Source organism: Rutilus rutilus, assembly GCF_951802725.1.
Source record: "Rutilus rutilus genome assembly, chromosome: 11".
In the NCBI taxonomy this organism is placed as follows: domain Eukaryota; kingdom Metazoa; phylum Chordata; class Actinopteri; order Cypriniformes; family Leuciscidae; genus Rutilus; species Rutilus rutilus.
In genome coordinates this window covers 38068590-38083759 of record NC_140216.1, presented here as the reverse complement: position 1 = coordinate 38083759, position 15170 = coordinate 38068590, and the positions used below count along the sequence as shown (strand labels likewise).

At 37.8% G+C, this 15170-nt stretch overlaps 2 protein-coding genes across 3 annotated transcripts in view; one reads left to right on the top strand and one right to left on the bottom strand.

The window, feature by feature from the left end:
- The first annotated feature begins 2838 nt into the window (after positions 1-2838).
- Positions 2839-5506, top strand: btd (biotinidase). The gene is made up of 3 exons (XM_084422677.1): positions 2839-3450; positions 3899-4048; positions 4158-5506. The coding sequence occupies exons 1-3, from the start codon at positions 3220-3222 to the stop codon at positions 5367-5369; spliced, it is 1593 nt and encodes a 530-aa protein (XP_084278803.1). The 5' UTR covers positions 2839-3219; the 3' UTR covers positions 5370-5506.
- An 820-nt stretch (positions 5507-6326) lies between these two features.
- The window catches only part of ankrd28a (ankyrin repeat domain 28a), a 35121-nt gene continuing 26277 nt past the window's right edge, over positions 6327-15170 (bottom strand). For both annotated transcript variants that reach the window (XM_084423236.1, XM_084423235.1), the window contains exons 22-28: positions 14917-15004; positions 14747-14830; positions 14529-14674; positions 13432-13514; positions 7983-8065; positions 7795-7886; positions 6327-7293 (exon numbers count right to left, since the gene is read on the bottom strand). In XM_084423236.1, coding sequence (XP_084279362.1) covers positions 7004-7293; positions 7795-7886; positions 7983-8065; positions 13432-13514; positions 14529-14674; positions 14747-14830; positions 14917-15004 — 866 coding nt within the window. In that variant the 3' untranslated portion in view covers positions 6327-7003. The remainder of the gene's footprint in view (positions 7294-7794; positions 7887-7982; positions 8066-13431; positions 13515-14528; positions 14675-14746; positions 14831-14916; positions 15005-15170) is intronic.

Genomic DNA, 15170 nt, shown 5'->3' with positions numbered 1-15170 from the left:
AACGACTGTGGCATAGGTTGGGTAAGAGGGGTACGACTTGCAGGAAGCGGAGGAGATGGAAGCTGTGGCTGAAGTAGAAGAGGAGGGGGCCTATGGTCCTCTGTATGGGCTTGTGGAGATGCTGCTGATTGAAGGTTAAGATTATCGGGGCAAGGGGATGGCAAGCGAGACCGTGAGGAGTGAGTGCTGCTTCCAAGCATACACTGCTGGATTAGTCTACCCTGATTTCTTAATTCTTCTACCAATTGCTGTAGGAGTGCAGTCTGAGTATCAGGAATGGGAGCTTTGGAGAGGTATGTTGGTGTTCAACATCAGGGGTTTGCACTCTCTCAGATAGGACAGGTGAGTAAGGATGTGGAATGTCCTCCTGAATGTCTCCCTCCGTGGGCAATTCCAACTCCTCTAGCTCTTCCCCAGACTCATCCTCTTTCCAGGGTTGATAATGAGGACCAATACCAGGAATATCTGCAGGATGGAGCAGTTGTTGTTCTGGTGCTTCTGCTGTAGGTTGCGACCGCTGATGATGTTGTAGGATGAAATCATCATAACGTGCGGGGAGCTGAGCTTGGCGACGTGGGCGCTCATGCTGTGACAATAAGGGCAGGGAGTGACTAGACATATCCACTGATCATCAATGAGCTCCGGCTCGAAGGACCATGAAAAGGAGTAGGAGGATGCTTAGGTAGCTAGCTTGAAGCCAATGGGGCTGTCAGTAAAAACAGGTCCAGTCTAGTCACTCTGATGTTAAGGTCTTTTATTTTTCTTCTGATTCAGGTATTGGATATGGGTGTGTATGTAGGGGTGTATGTGTGTGAGCGTGTGGTTTCTACAAAGAACAGAAATACAATGTTTTAGTTCACAATAAACATAACATGGAATCCACAGGAAATAAAGGAACTTAAACAATACATGAAGCCATCTACTCATAATATAATCTCAAATACATATGTAAATAACTAAAGAACATGCCTAAGCAGGAAATACAGCAAAATAAACATTTAGGATAAACTTAATACAGAATAATAATTAAGTGTCAAAAAAAGCACTTACATGGTCAAATACACGCACACACACACACACACACACGCACACACGCACGCACGCACGCACGCACGCACGCACACACGCACACACGCGCAGGGAAAAACAAAGGAAGAACTCAGTCCTCTGCACAGTACATCCATGTGCACCAGAATGAAGGTGCTGTGGGCACAGGTGCCATTTATAAGGCCTGATAGTGTCCTAATTGGCTTGAGATTAGGTGGGTGGAGCTAAAACTTAAATAGGAAAATTAACAAGCTAAGTGGGGTGTGGCACATGCTTGGCACCTTGACGCTTAGGGATACACAACTTCTCAACATCCTGTTACAATTAAATATTTTAAGAGTGCAGACCTATTTTGCATTTTTGTAAATCCAGTGATCAAATGCTGTGGGTCTCAGTTTTCAGTGATAGTCACATGACTAGTGGCTGGTCTGTGTGTGTAATTCCACAAACCTGGAAGATCTTCTGAACGTACAGTATATAAACAGAAGGCTTTAGAAAATTAGAAAATTAAAAATATAAAGTAGAATCAATAAATTATGAATACTTTACTGCCATTGTGAGGATAACATGTAATCAATAGAAAAGTAACTGTAGTCTGATAATGAGTATTTTAAAAGGTAATATAATCTAATTACAATTTACAAGTAGGCCTAATTAATTTTTAAAATTAAAGTAAAATTACCCAGCACTGACAGTATGCACATATGCTGGTGGTGACAAAAATGTACTCACACTGTACAGTATACACATACACCCTCATGTATGTGTCAAAACCGAAGTATATTTGGTTACTTTGTGGTGTCAGATTTCTGATAATCATTCACCCGTTTCCTCAACAACCGATCTGCATGGTCTCTGTACAATATTTGCAGCATTGTCTTTATTTGAGTTCTTTAAAATTGGTCTGAATCTAGGGTCAAGTCCTCGTCTGGGTTTTAAAGGATCTGATCTTGACATAAACTCGAAAACATTTCAATGGTTATCTCCCTCAAAACACACGCACACACACACACCAAAATAATGGTGCTGACAAACCCTGAAGATGCAGGAATTAGTCGGCAGTCTCTGCACATTTGCATCATATTAGAACACCCAGACAGCTCGTTTCAGATCAGTGTTTGCAGTCATTTTTCTGTCTGACAGACTCCATTTGCCATAATGTACAGTAGGCTAACAAGAGCACACTGCATGAGATACTATATCCCACAATGCAATATGCTCAACTTCGCCATTCATCTCCATCTAATGAATCAGAGATTAGATCAGCTGTAGTGTTAAACATCTTTGTTGACTCATTATTTTCCAAAAGTAAGACATTTTTACACAAAATTTTAATCTGAATTGAATAAAAACAGCTTAATAACAATATCTGGCTGCCACACACTATAATAACAATATTTACAGCTAGCCTGCAAGTGTATTTTTCCATATGCCATTCAAAAAAACATTACATATGGTGCATTCAAGTCCTCCTGGGAAGTTATTTACGGGGTAGGAAGTCATGTTCAGGAGCGTTCAAGTCACTTTCGTCGGAGTAAGATGGCGGTGTACCTTCTCTTAAATAACTACACAAAAATACAGCAAGTCTTAACTCTATTTATCTCTAGAAAACTCTATTTTATCTCTAGAAAATGAAGAACAAAGACAATCTTGCTTTTTTAGGTTTCAGTTAATTTATGAAGCCACTGTAAACTTTATCCTTGCTTATTATATTGTTATATTACAATGCTATCATCTTTTGTAGCAAGCAATTAGCTTACTTCACTCACAACTCATAAACATCGGGGTTTGAAGAAAACCCCGAGCTTCCCACTCGATCTTTCCGACAAATGGATTACGAGTGACGTAATGCCACCCGGAAGACGATTAACAACAATGAATGTGCTGTTGTTTACGATTGTTATTATTATTTTTAATGGAAGTGCATGCAAATATATTTTTATAGGGAAAAGCGAATGTAAATGATCCGAAGGGATATAAATAAGCAGGGAGCGACACGTTTCTAACTTAAGAAACCGTTCCTTTGTTGTTTACCTTGTTGTACCGCATGTTTATGTAAAATTGTTTTTAACCACGCTAATAAGACTTCTTAAATCCATGACAGATTTTGCAATGATTAACCTGAACTTTTGGACTCACTTTTGAGCTCATGACAGCCTGACCCACGTTTCCATGTCCACCCTCCTCCTCATGGCGCTCGGGCTCGCCGGGTTTGTGCTCTGTTTGAGCGGACTGAACCTCATCCTCGCCGCGGATCATCCGTCCTATGTGGCGGCGGTGTACGAGCACCGAGTGCGGCTGAACCCGAACCCCAGAGTCCCGCTGGACCGGAGACCCGCCCTGGAGCACATGAAGCAGAACCTGCGTGTGTTTGAAGAGCAGACAGTGCTGGCAGCACAGCAGGTACACTGACAGATAGTGTGTGTAAGAGCTTCAAACACTGATCAAATGACAACAATAAAAGGAATGCAATAATAATTTGTACCCATTTAAACACGTACCATATGCAAACTATGCAAATAATACCAGAAAATGTCACAACCTTTTTAGTGATAAACATCTCTCAGTGATTTGTAATTGTTTTGTCAAAAGGTTATTTCACAAACACTTTGCACTTGTCTTGAACACGCTTCTTTCTAAGATAAAACGACCCTTAAAATGGCATTGAACAAAATACATTTTTATATAAATGAATGAGATACTAGTTTGCCTAAAAGTAATGGCTGCTAATGTGAAAGAATTGCATTAAACCATAAAAATGCATGTTCGTTAAGTCTTTTAACTGTGGATACACAGACATTCCTAAATGATGTCTACAGGACCCTTAACGTTTATATCATGTGTTAAACAGGGTGCCCAGATCATAGTGTTTCCAGAAGACGCCATCCATGGGTTCAACTTCACCAGAGCTTCTATCGCTGGTTATCTGGAGACCGTTCCCAACCCTCAGGAGGTCACATGGAGTCCATGTGCTGATCCACACAGATTTCCAGACACTGAGGTACAAAACTGATATTTACCACCCTTTTTAAGGATTATTTAGACATGATGAGTGCCAGTTTTAGAGCCACTTTTTTCACAGTTTCTAACAAGTTATGTTTCTTTCTCAGGTCCTCCAAAGCCTCAGCTGTATGGCTCATAAGAACCGTCTCTTCGTGGTGGCTAACATGCCGTCCCGTCAGAGCTGTAACCGGACCGCCGACCCTCGCTGTCCTGCGGACGGCCAGTACCAGTTCAACACAAACGTGGTGTTCAGTGACCAGGGCGTCATCGTGGCCCGATATCACAAATATAACTTGTATTTTGAGGCGGCGTTTGACGCTCCACCGGAGTGCGAGTATGTCACTTTCACCACACCGTTTGCAGGCTTATTCGGGGTGTTTACGTGCTTCGACATTCTGTTCCGTGACCCGGCGTTGACTCTAGTAAAGGACATGGGTGTCCGGCAGATCGTGTATCCCACTGCGTGGATGAACCAGCTCCCCCTGCTGTCCGCCGTACAGTTTCAGCGCTCGTTCTCGCACGCGACGGGCGTCACGCTGCTAGCCGCCAACATCCGAGCCGCTCAGTATGGCATAACCGGCAGCGGCATCTTCACACCATGGGATTCGCTCATTCATCACGATATGAAGGGGGATTCTGGGAAATTGCTGGTGCGTAGAGTGCCAGTTTTGGATCCAGCTTTTATTGGGGACGCAGCATGGCCTACACTGATGCCATTTTCTGGGTATCCAAAAGAGAAACTGAGGTCAGAAGAACCAGAAAAGATGCATGTTTGGCCTACAAGTAGCTTTGAACCAGATGATGGTGTAAAATACTGCCAAAAGGACTCTGAATGTGCACAAGAAGCCACATCTACAACCTTTACCTCCATCATGATGTATGATAATTTCACTTTGGTTCCTTTGAGAGGCCGTAAAGGGAACATTAGCATTTGTAGTGGCTCTGTCTGCTGCCACCTGCTGTTCCGGAGGTCCGACACGCATGAGTTTTACGCTCTGGGCGTCTTCAACGGCCTCCATGTGGTGCACGGGACGTATTACCTGGAGGTTTGCGCTCTGGTGAAGTGCACAGGTGAACATCACAGCAGCTGCGGAGGAGAAACCGAACACGCTCGTACACCGGTGGACTTCAGGCTGACGGGGACCTTTACGACTCGACATGTGTTCCCTGGAATTCTGGGTAATGGGATGACTCTGGATATTCCGGATCATTCTGGTTGGGAGAGAGGAAACCGCTTTTACATGAGCCGGACGGGAATGAGCGCTGGACTCGTAACAGCTGTGCTGTATGGGAGACACTATGAGAAGGACAATGATTAAAACTTTCATAGGACACTAATTATAGTGCACTACAAATAACATGAATCATTTCATCTTAATGAACTGCATTTCTTCACCCAAAAATGAAAATGAAAAATTCTGTCATAACTTTTTAATAAAACCTCATTCCAAGCCTATATCATTGTTTTTTCTGTCAAACAGTTTTTAAGAATAGTTTTGCTCTTGTATCACCTTATTTTGCAACGTGGAAGTACGTTATATTCTGTGAATGCGCGAGACTTCTGATTCATTAACCGCTATAGGTGAATAACTAAAAGAATAACTACGTGCAGTAAATGGTAAAACTATTTGTACTACAAACCAGTGTGTTTATAATTATGACAAAACATTAAAATAATATGATAATAAATACCAGTTTGCAATATCAAGCAACATAAGCTGTTTTGTAGTTTAAATAACTGGAAGCTGAGGACACCGAAATAAAGAATTCTTTTTTATAGAAATAGAGGGAGGATAAAGTGATTTTGATTAAAGATCACGACAGCACATCAATTTATAAAATGATGTGCACGGATAAATAACAGTGAAAGAGACACTCAATTATCGACTGGTGTTTACCTACAAAAATAAAACTTTCTGGGCATTAAGGTTTTACAAAACATTTAAATATTATAATTTACAGTATTTACAAAATATACTTCAATAATAGATAATACGGAACATTAAACAGGGTGAAAAATATACCTGAAACAAAGAAAACTAATATATAAATATTAAAATAGATAATACAGAACATTAAATGAGGTAAAAAGATTTCTGACAATAAATATATTATACGCAAATATTAAATAGATCCAAAATTCAAAAACTATTGGATTGGATAAATAAAATGTTTTCTTGTATGCAGACTAATTTATGTTCTGATATATATATAATAATTACATACATAATTTTTTTATATTTGGCAAGTTTCTGTAATAAAAAGACACTGTAGAATCTTATGGCAAAAGATTTATTTAGAATTATTAATAATTATTAACAATGTACCAAAAGGTCAAGTCACACACTTGATCTTTTCATTGTATTTGAATTATAAAATAAATCACACACTCACACAACCATTCGAATTCACAATCACACACACACACACACACACACAACAGGAAGAACGCTGTAATTCCTCACAGCAGAGGAATAAATACTCAGATTGATCCTGAAAGTCTTCATGTTTTTTAATAATAAATAATCCATGATGATGCAAACCTAAAGTCAATCTTCATGCACGAACGGGGATTAAAAGTAAAGCTGGAGGAAAAGTCTGCAGCTCTTGGTCCCTGACGTCCTCTGCAGTTACAACAATCCGTTGCCTTCTCACGTTTCACGTGAATGCTGGCAAAAACAGGCCATTTCTTCTGATAAAGGAAAGCAAAATGAATTTGGCTTTAAATAAAGAGGATTAGAGATGCTTGAGAGTTCAAACATTGACATAGTAGAGAAGAAACAGTAATAGACTGGTTAAACTGCAGTGTTGGCCACTTATTTTCCTGTTTCTCCGTTTTCTCCTGAGACTTTCGTACGCACCGGTCATTGAGAGACGACCCTAATTAGCATAGTCACCGTTCGGCCAATGAGGCGAGAGTTTAAGACACTGAGGGGCGGGACAGAGTGTGTTGTCAGTACGTTTCCGAGTCTGAATCATTGAGTTCATCATCGGGGACGATGAGGCCGTCCTCGCGACCCAGGCTGTTGAATTTACGGTAGGAGACGTGCTCGGGACGCAGCATGGGTAAAGGGTCAAAGGTCACGGTCTTGGATGGGCTGGAGTAATGGTTAATGGTGGTAAACGTGAGATTTGATATGGTGCCGGGACTGCTGGGAGAGATGGGCATCATGGTGGAGAGTATCAGCGCCAAACAGTCGGCCACGTCTTTGTTCGGGGCACAAGACAAAGCTGGAGTGTATCCTGGGAAACACATTTGAGCCAATTCAATTCATGTTTATATGTATAGAAATATTTGTATGCATGAGCGTGTCAAAGTAACGTCCATATGGCAGTTATATGCAGCTATTACATAACACGTTATGTGGTCAAAAACTTGCTTGGAAACATTCAACCCAAGCGCAAATTTTGTGTTGATGTAAATTTGCATGATGCAAATCTATTGCACAGAAATAATATTATCAGCATATCCGTTTACCTGGAATTTACCCATAAGCACACTTCCGTTCAAAAGTTTGGTGTCAGAAAGATTTTCTCATCAAGGCTGCATTTATTTAATCATAAATACAGTAAAATACTGTTACAATTAAAAATAACTGTTTTCTGTTTAAATACATTTCAAAATTGATTCCTGAGATGCAAAGCTGAATGTACTGTCGCTTGTGATACATTTTATGCATCCTTGCTAAATAAAAGTATACGTTTTTTTTTTTTTTTTTGAAAAATGAGCCTTTAAGCGCTCACCGTTTTCATCCACGGCGAGGACACTGGCTCCTTTACCCAGCAGCTCCTGCACGACCACCGTGAGCCCGTTACGAGCCGCGACGTGTAGCGGCCTGAGACACGAGAGAGAGAGAGAGAGGCAGCTCTCTTTAATCTCGAGATGATGAGGAGGAAGAGGAGGAGAACATGCGTGAGGACACCAAACTTACGTCTGCAGCGCTGCGTTCGTGCAGTTGATGAGGTTTCTGTCCGTGACCTTCTCAAGAATTAACAAGGCACTGGTTTCATGCCCCTAAAAACAGAAACAATACAGGTGAAGTTAGATTTGCATTTCCACAAAGTGCGAGTGCACGCAAGACATGCTAGATACTCTATGAACAAAAAAAGCCTTTGTTGGATCGTGGTAATTAACCCTAACAAAAGAAAAAAATAGAAAAATCTAAATTTTTAAATGATCCATTGATATCACATTTGATACCTTTTAAGTCTTTTATGGCTCATACAGTCTGATATCGTGAGAATATGGAGGAAAAAAACACCTCAGTCTGATTTAGAGGCCCAAACTGAGCAAAAAAATCTAATTTGGTGCATTTGTTGATATACACTAGATTTTAGATCGGTAAGATTTTTTATGTTTTTAAAAGAAGTCTCTTCTGCTCACCAAGGCTGCATTTATTTGATAAAAAAAAAAAAAAGTATTATTGTGAAATATTATGACAATTTAAAATGACTGTTTTCTATTTTAATATATTTTAAAATGTAATTCATTCCTCAGATGAAAGCTGTATTTTCAGCATCATTACTCCAGTCTTCAGTGTCACATGATCCTTCAGAAATCATTCTAATATGATTTTATGCACACAAAAAACAATCATTATTATTTTAAATGTTGAAAACAGTTGTGTACAATTTTTTTTTTCAAAATTCTTTGATGAATAGAAAGTTCAAAAGAACAGCATTTATTTAAAATAGAATATTTTCTAACATTATAAATGTCTTTACTGTAACTTTTGATCAGTTTAACTCATCCTTGATTAATAAAATTATTGATTTATTTTATTTCTTTTCCCCAAAATAAAATTAAAATTCTTACTGACCCCAAACTTTTGAAGGGTAGAGTTTACTGTTACAAAAGCTTTAGATTTCAGATAAATGCTGTTCTTTTCAACTTTCTATTCATCATAGCATCATGAAATAAAAATGTAAAAACTGTTTTCAACATTAATAATAATCATAAATGTTTCTTGAGCATCAAATCATCATATTAGGACGATTTGTGAAGGATCATGTGACACTGAAGACTGGAGTAATGATGCTGAAAAATCAGCTTTGATCACAGGAATAAATTACACTTAACTATATATTCACATAGAAAACAGCTGATTTAAATTGTAATAATATTTCACAATATGACTGTTTTTGTTTGTATTTTTAATCAAATAAATGCAGCCTTGGTGAGCAGAAGAGACTTCTTTTAAAAATAATAAAATTCTTACCGGTCTAAAACTTTTGCCCGATAGTTAGTTAGTTAGTTAGTTAGTTAGTTAGTTAGTTAGTTAGTTAGTTAGTTAGTTAGTTAGTTAGTTAGTTAGTTAGTTAGTTAGTTAGTTAGTTAGTTAGTTAGTTAGTTAGTAAGTAAGTAAGTAAGTAAGTAAGTAAGTAAGTAAGTAAGTAAGTAAGTAAGTAAGTAAGTAAGTAAGTAAGTAAGTAAGTAAGTAAGTAAGTAAGTATCTATCTATCTATCTATCTATCTATCTATCTATCTATCTATCTATCTATCTATCTATCTATCTATCTATCTATCTATCTATACAGTACCAGTCAAAAGTTTGGAAACACTACTATTTTTAATGTTTTTGAAAGAAGTCTCTTATGCTCATCAAGCCTGCAGTAAAAAAAAAAAAAAAAAAAAAACCAGTAATATTATTACAATTTAAAATAATGGTTCTCTTTTTTAATATACTTTAAAATGTAATTTATTTTTGTGATGCAAAGCTGAATTTTCATCAGCAAGTACTCCAGTCTTTGGTGTCTTATGATCCTTCAGAAATCATTCTAATATGCTGATTTATGATCAATGTTGGAAACAGTTGTGCTGCTTAATATTTTTTTATAACCTGAGATACTTTTTTCAGGATTATTTGATGAATAAAAAGTTAAAAAGAACTGTATTTATTTAGAATAGAAATCTTTTGTAACAATATTCACTACCGTTCAAAAGTTTGGGAACAATAACTATTTTTTTTTTTTAAAGAAATTAGTACTTTAATTCAACAAGGATGCGTTAAATTGATAAAAGGTGATGGTAACGATTTATATTGTTAGAAATGTTTTTATTTTGAATAAATGCTGTTTTTATGAATAAATGCTGTTAACGTTTTACTCATCAATGAATCCTGAAAAAAGTATTCCAAAAAAATATATTAAACAGCACAACTGTTTCCATCATTGATAATAACTGAGTATCAAATCATCATATTAGAATGATTTCTGAAGGATCATAAGACACCAAAGACTGGAGTACTTGCTGATGAAAATTCAGCTTTGCATCACAAAAATAAATTACATTTTAAAATATATTAAAAAAGAGAACCATTATTTTAAATTGTAATAATATTTCATAATATTTCAGTTTTTTTGTTTTTTAACTGCAGGCTTGATGAGCATAAGAGACTTCTTTCAAAAACATAAAAAATAGTAATTTCCTTTTGACTGGTACTGTATATTGTTATGACCACTAGGGGTATAGTCATATATACAGTGAGGAAAATAAGTATTTGAACACCCTGCTATTTTGCAAGTTCTCCCACTTAGAAATCATGGAGGGGTCTGAAATTGTCATCGTAGGTGCATGTCCACTGTGAGAGACATAATCTAAAAAAAATTATCCAGAAATCACAATGTATGATTTTTTAACTATTTATTTGTATGATACAGCTGCAAATAAGTATTTGAACACCTGAGAAAATCAATGTTAATATTTGGTACAGTAGCCTTTGTTTGCAATTACAGAGGTCAAACGTTTCCTGTAGTTTTTCACCAGGTTTGCACACACTGCAGGAGGGATTTTGGCCCACTCCTCCACACAGATCTTCTCTAGATCAGTCAGGTTTCTGGGCTGTCGCTGAGAAACACAGAGTTTGAGCTCCCTCCAAAGATTCTCTATTGGGTTTAGGTCTGGAGACTGGCTAGGCCACGCCAGAACCTTGATATGCTTCTTACAGAGCCACTCCTTGGTTATCCTGGCTGTGTGCTTCAGGTCATTGTCATGTTGGAAGACCCAGCCTCGACCCATCTTCAATGCTCTAACTGAGGGAAGGAGGTTGTTCCCCAAAATCTCGCAATACATGGCCCCGGTCATCCTCTCCTTAATACAGTGCAGTCGCCCTGTCCCATGTGCAGAAAAACACCCCCAAAGCATGATGCTACCACCCCCATGCTTCACAGTAGGGATGGTGTTCTTGGGATGGTACTCATCATTCTTCTTCCTCTAAACACGTTTAGTGTAATTATGACCAAAAAGTTCTATTTTGGTCTCATCTGACCACATGACTTTTTCCCATGACTCCTCTGGATCATCCAAATGGTCATTGGCAAACTTAAGACGGGCCTTGACATGTGCTGGTTTAAGCAGGGGAACCTTTCGTGCCACACATGATTTCAAACCATGACGTCTTAGTGTATTACCAACAGTAACCTTGGAAACAGTGGTCCCATCTCTTTTCAGGTCATTGACCAGCTCCTCCCGTGTAGTTCTGGGCTGATTTCTCACCTTTCTTAGGATCATTGAGACCCCACGAGGTGAGATCTTGCATGGAGCCCCAGTCCGAGGGAGATTGACAGTCATGTTTAGCTTCTTCCATTTTCTAATGATTGCTCCAACAGTGGACCTTTTTTCACCAAGCTGCTTGGCAATTTCCCCGTAGCCCTTTCCAGCCTTGTGGAGGTGTACAATTTTGTCTCTAGTGTCTTTGGACAGCTCTTTGGTCTTGGCCATGTTAGTAGTTGGATTCTTACTGATTGTATGGGGTGGACAGGTGTCTTTATGCAGCTAACGACCTCAAACAGGTGCATCTAATTTAGGATAATAAATGGAGTGGAGGTGGACATTTTAAAGGCAGACTAACAGGTCTTTGAGGGTCAGAATTCTAGCTGATAGACAGGTGTTCAAATACTTATTTGCAGCAGTATCATACAAATAAATAGTTAAAAAATCATATATTGTGATTTCTGGATTTTTTTTTTTAGATTATGTCTCTCACAGTGGACATGCACCTACGATGACAATTTCAGACGCCTCCATGATTTCCAAGTGGGAGAACTTGCAAAATAGCAGGGTGTTCAAATACTTATTTTCCTCACTGTATATATATATATATTAGGGCTGTCAAAGTTAGCGCGTTAATAACGCGTTAACGCAAAATCATATTAACGGCACTATTTTTTTTAACGCTCGATTAACGCAGCGCGTATTTTCTGTTTGACCCGTGGCCCAAAACCTAGTTGGAGAAATGGAGATACACAGTGTTGCCAACTTAGCGACATTGCAGACCCATTTAGCGATTTTTTCCCTTCAACAAAGCGCCCAAACCTTATTTAGTTTCTGAGAATCTACCGGTACCGCCGGTACTGCTCTCCCAGCACGCGCGCGCGCCTCTCTCTCTCTCGCTCTCTCTCTGCGTCTCGCGCTGGAGAGAGGAGCAGCGCTTTAATTCAGTTAAACACAGATATGATGTTGCTTCTCTAATTTTACATGCAAGTATAGCCGAAATCGCAAAACAGATATTGTGTTTATCTTATGTGTATTTGATTTCATCAGACGACGGCTCGATTATTAGGATTATTGTGCATCTTGGAAGGGAGAGCTGGTTATGTCTTAATGGGTCGCGTTTCAGTCACCATTTCATATTCATTCCGTTGTTTGACAACAGAAACAGTAAAATATACCAATGAAAACCGTTTTATTGAGAATTTAGCTTCATCAAAATGGGCACAGAGAGAGACAAACTATAATGTAGCCTAATAATAAATGTACATTTAGCATTTTCAGAAGAGCTGCCCTGTCATGCAAAAATCTAAACATGTTTGTGTTAATTGCTCAGTGCAAAGAAAGAGAAGTAATGGGAACCTGGTATTTATTTGTTCTTTCTACATGTGTCTAATAGACATGAACAAGTTCTTTGAAAAACATCTATGACCTTTGAAACGTCTCGTCTTCATGCTCTATGTTGACTATGGTTTCAATAATAAAATACATTTGCATAAAGCATCCATATTTATCCATGCCCACGTTGATTAGAGTATTACAAACTTGAAAAGTATTAATTTAAGGTACATTTAGAACAAATAAAAAAATGTGCGATTAATCACGAGTTAACTCATGACAATCATGTGATTAATCGATTGACAGCCCTAATATATATATATATATATATATATATATATATATATATATATATATATATATATATATATATATATATATATATATATAGTCAAAACCAAGATGAAATTCTGATAGTTTGCAGTGTAAATCTATGAGATCTTTACAATTTATATAAGTCAGCAGTTTTTCTATATCTGCCAATAATATGTCTTAGTAAGCTGATATTAGATGCTGGACTCATGTAAAGTCAGTATTCATCACTGAGTTTGTACCTTACTGCAGGCCAGATGCATTGCTGTGTTTCTGTGCGCGTCCTGTAATGTGAAGTCTGCTTTTGCGCTGCTCACCAGCACCTCTGCAGAAACAACACACTCGTCACAATCATATCAGCATCAACACATCCAGCAGCGTTCAGACCGACCTCGAGCAGTGTGTCGACATGTTTACAGCCGCTTCCTGAATAACAACACTTCTGAAACTCTATCGCCCTCTAGATCCACAACTCAACAACATCAATCGATGAAAAGCCTTGGCAACTAATGAAATTCAAAAGACTGCAATGCAACTAAAATGCAAATAAAAGATAAATAGAAATAAATAAAAACAAACTAACAAAAATGACAAAACTGTTATTAAAACAGACTAAAATGAAAACCAAAAACATATAAAAGCTAATTCAAAATATTAACAAATACTGGTATAGTGGTATAATAATAATACTAAAATAACTAAACTAACTATATAATATAATATAAAATGAATATATATATATATATATATATAGCACTGTTTGGCAGTGTTGGGGAATGTTGTTTACAAAAGTAACTTCACATTATTACAAGTACAAGTAACTAATTGTTACATTTCTATTGCATTTGACAGTTAATAAATAGAACATGCGTCTGTGAAAAGAGTGTTTCAATGTTTGGGGTTAGAACGATTTTTATTTTATTTGAAAAAAATAATTATTTTATTCAGCAAGGACGCATTAAATTGATCAAAATAGACTGTAAATACATTTATAATTATACAAAACATTTATATTTCAAATAACTGTTCTTTTGAACTTTCTATTCATCAAAGAATCCTGAACAAACTTTTTTTTAACATTGATAATAATCAGAAATGTTTCTTAATCAGAAAATCATCATATTAGACTGATTGCTGAAGGATCATGTGACACTAAAGACTGAAATAATGATGCTGAAAATTCACAGGAAATGTTAAAAATGTCCAAACATTTGAATGGTAGTGTATTTAAACAAAAAATGTTTTACTTTATTTTAAACATTTAGTTACTTATACTGATCTGCTGTTTGATCTCTGAACTCTTTCTAACTGAAGAAAAATACTATATTTGGCGTCTCACCTACGGCGTTTGTTTGCCCGTTCTCGGCCGCCATCATGAGTGGTGTTCTTCCCAGCATGTCGATGGAGTTGACCTGAGCGTTGTGACCCAGCAGAAGCTGCAAACACTCCACGTGATCAGTGTAAGCGGCGGCGTGCAGCGGCGTCCTACGGGACACACAAAACACGTCAGCTAAAGAATATAAAGCAGTGCTGATCCTATAGAAAGCCTGTTCTTACCTGGACTGTGAGTCTGTGGCGTTCACGATCGCTGGACCTAAAGTCTCAATCAGCATCTCAGCTGCAGATTCATTATCATTAATACTGAAACACACAGAGAGAGAGAGATGTGATGCTTTCAGATGCGCTTCTTCATCCAGGAGGAAGCAGATCATGTGAGTGTTTCTTACACAGCGCAGTGCAGCGGACTGAAGGAGTTTCCCTCCGGCTGCCGAAACACCTCCTGCTCTAAGAGCATCTCCACACACGCGTCGTGACCTGAGAACGACACAACACGATTCTTTGATGAACAGAAAGTTCAGAAGAACAGCATTTATTTGAAATGGAATCTTTTGTAACATTATAAATGTCTTTACTGTCACTTTTGATCAATTTAGAGGAGTAGTTCACTTCACAATTAAAATGTCCTGATAATTTACTCACC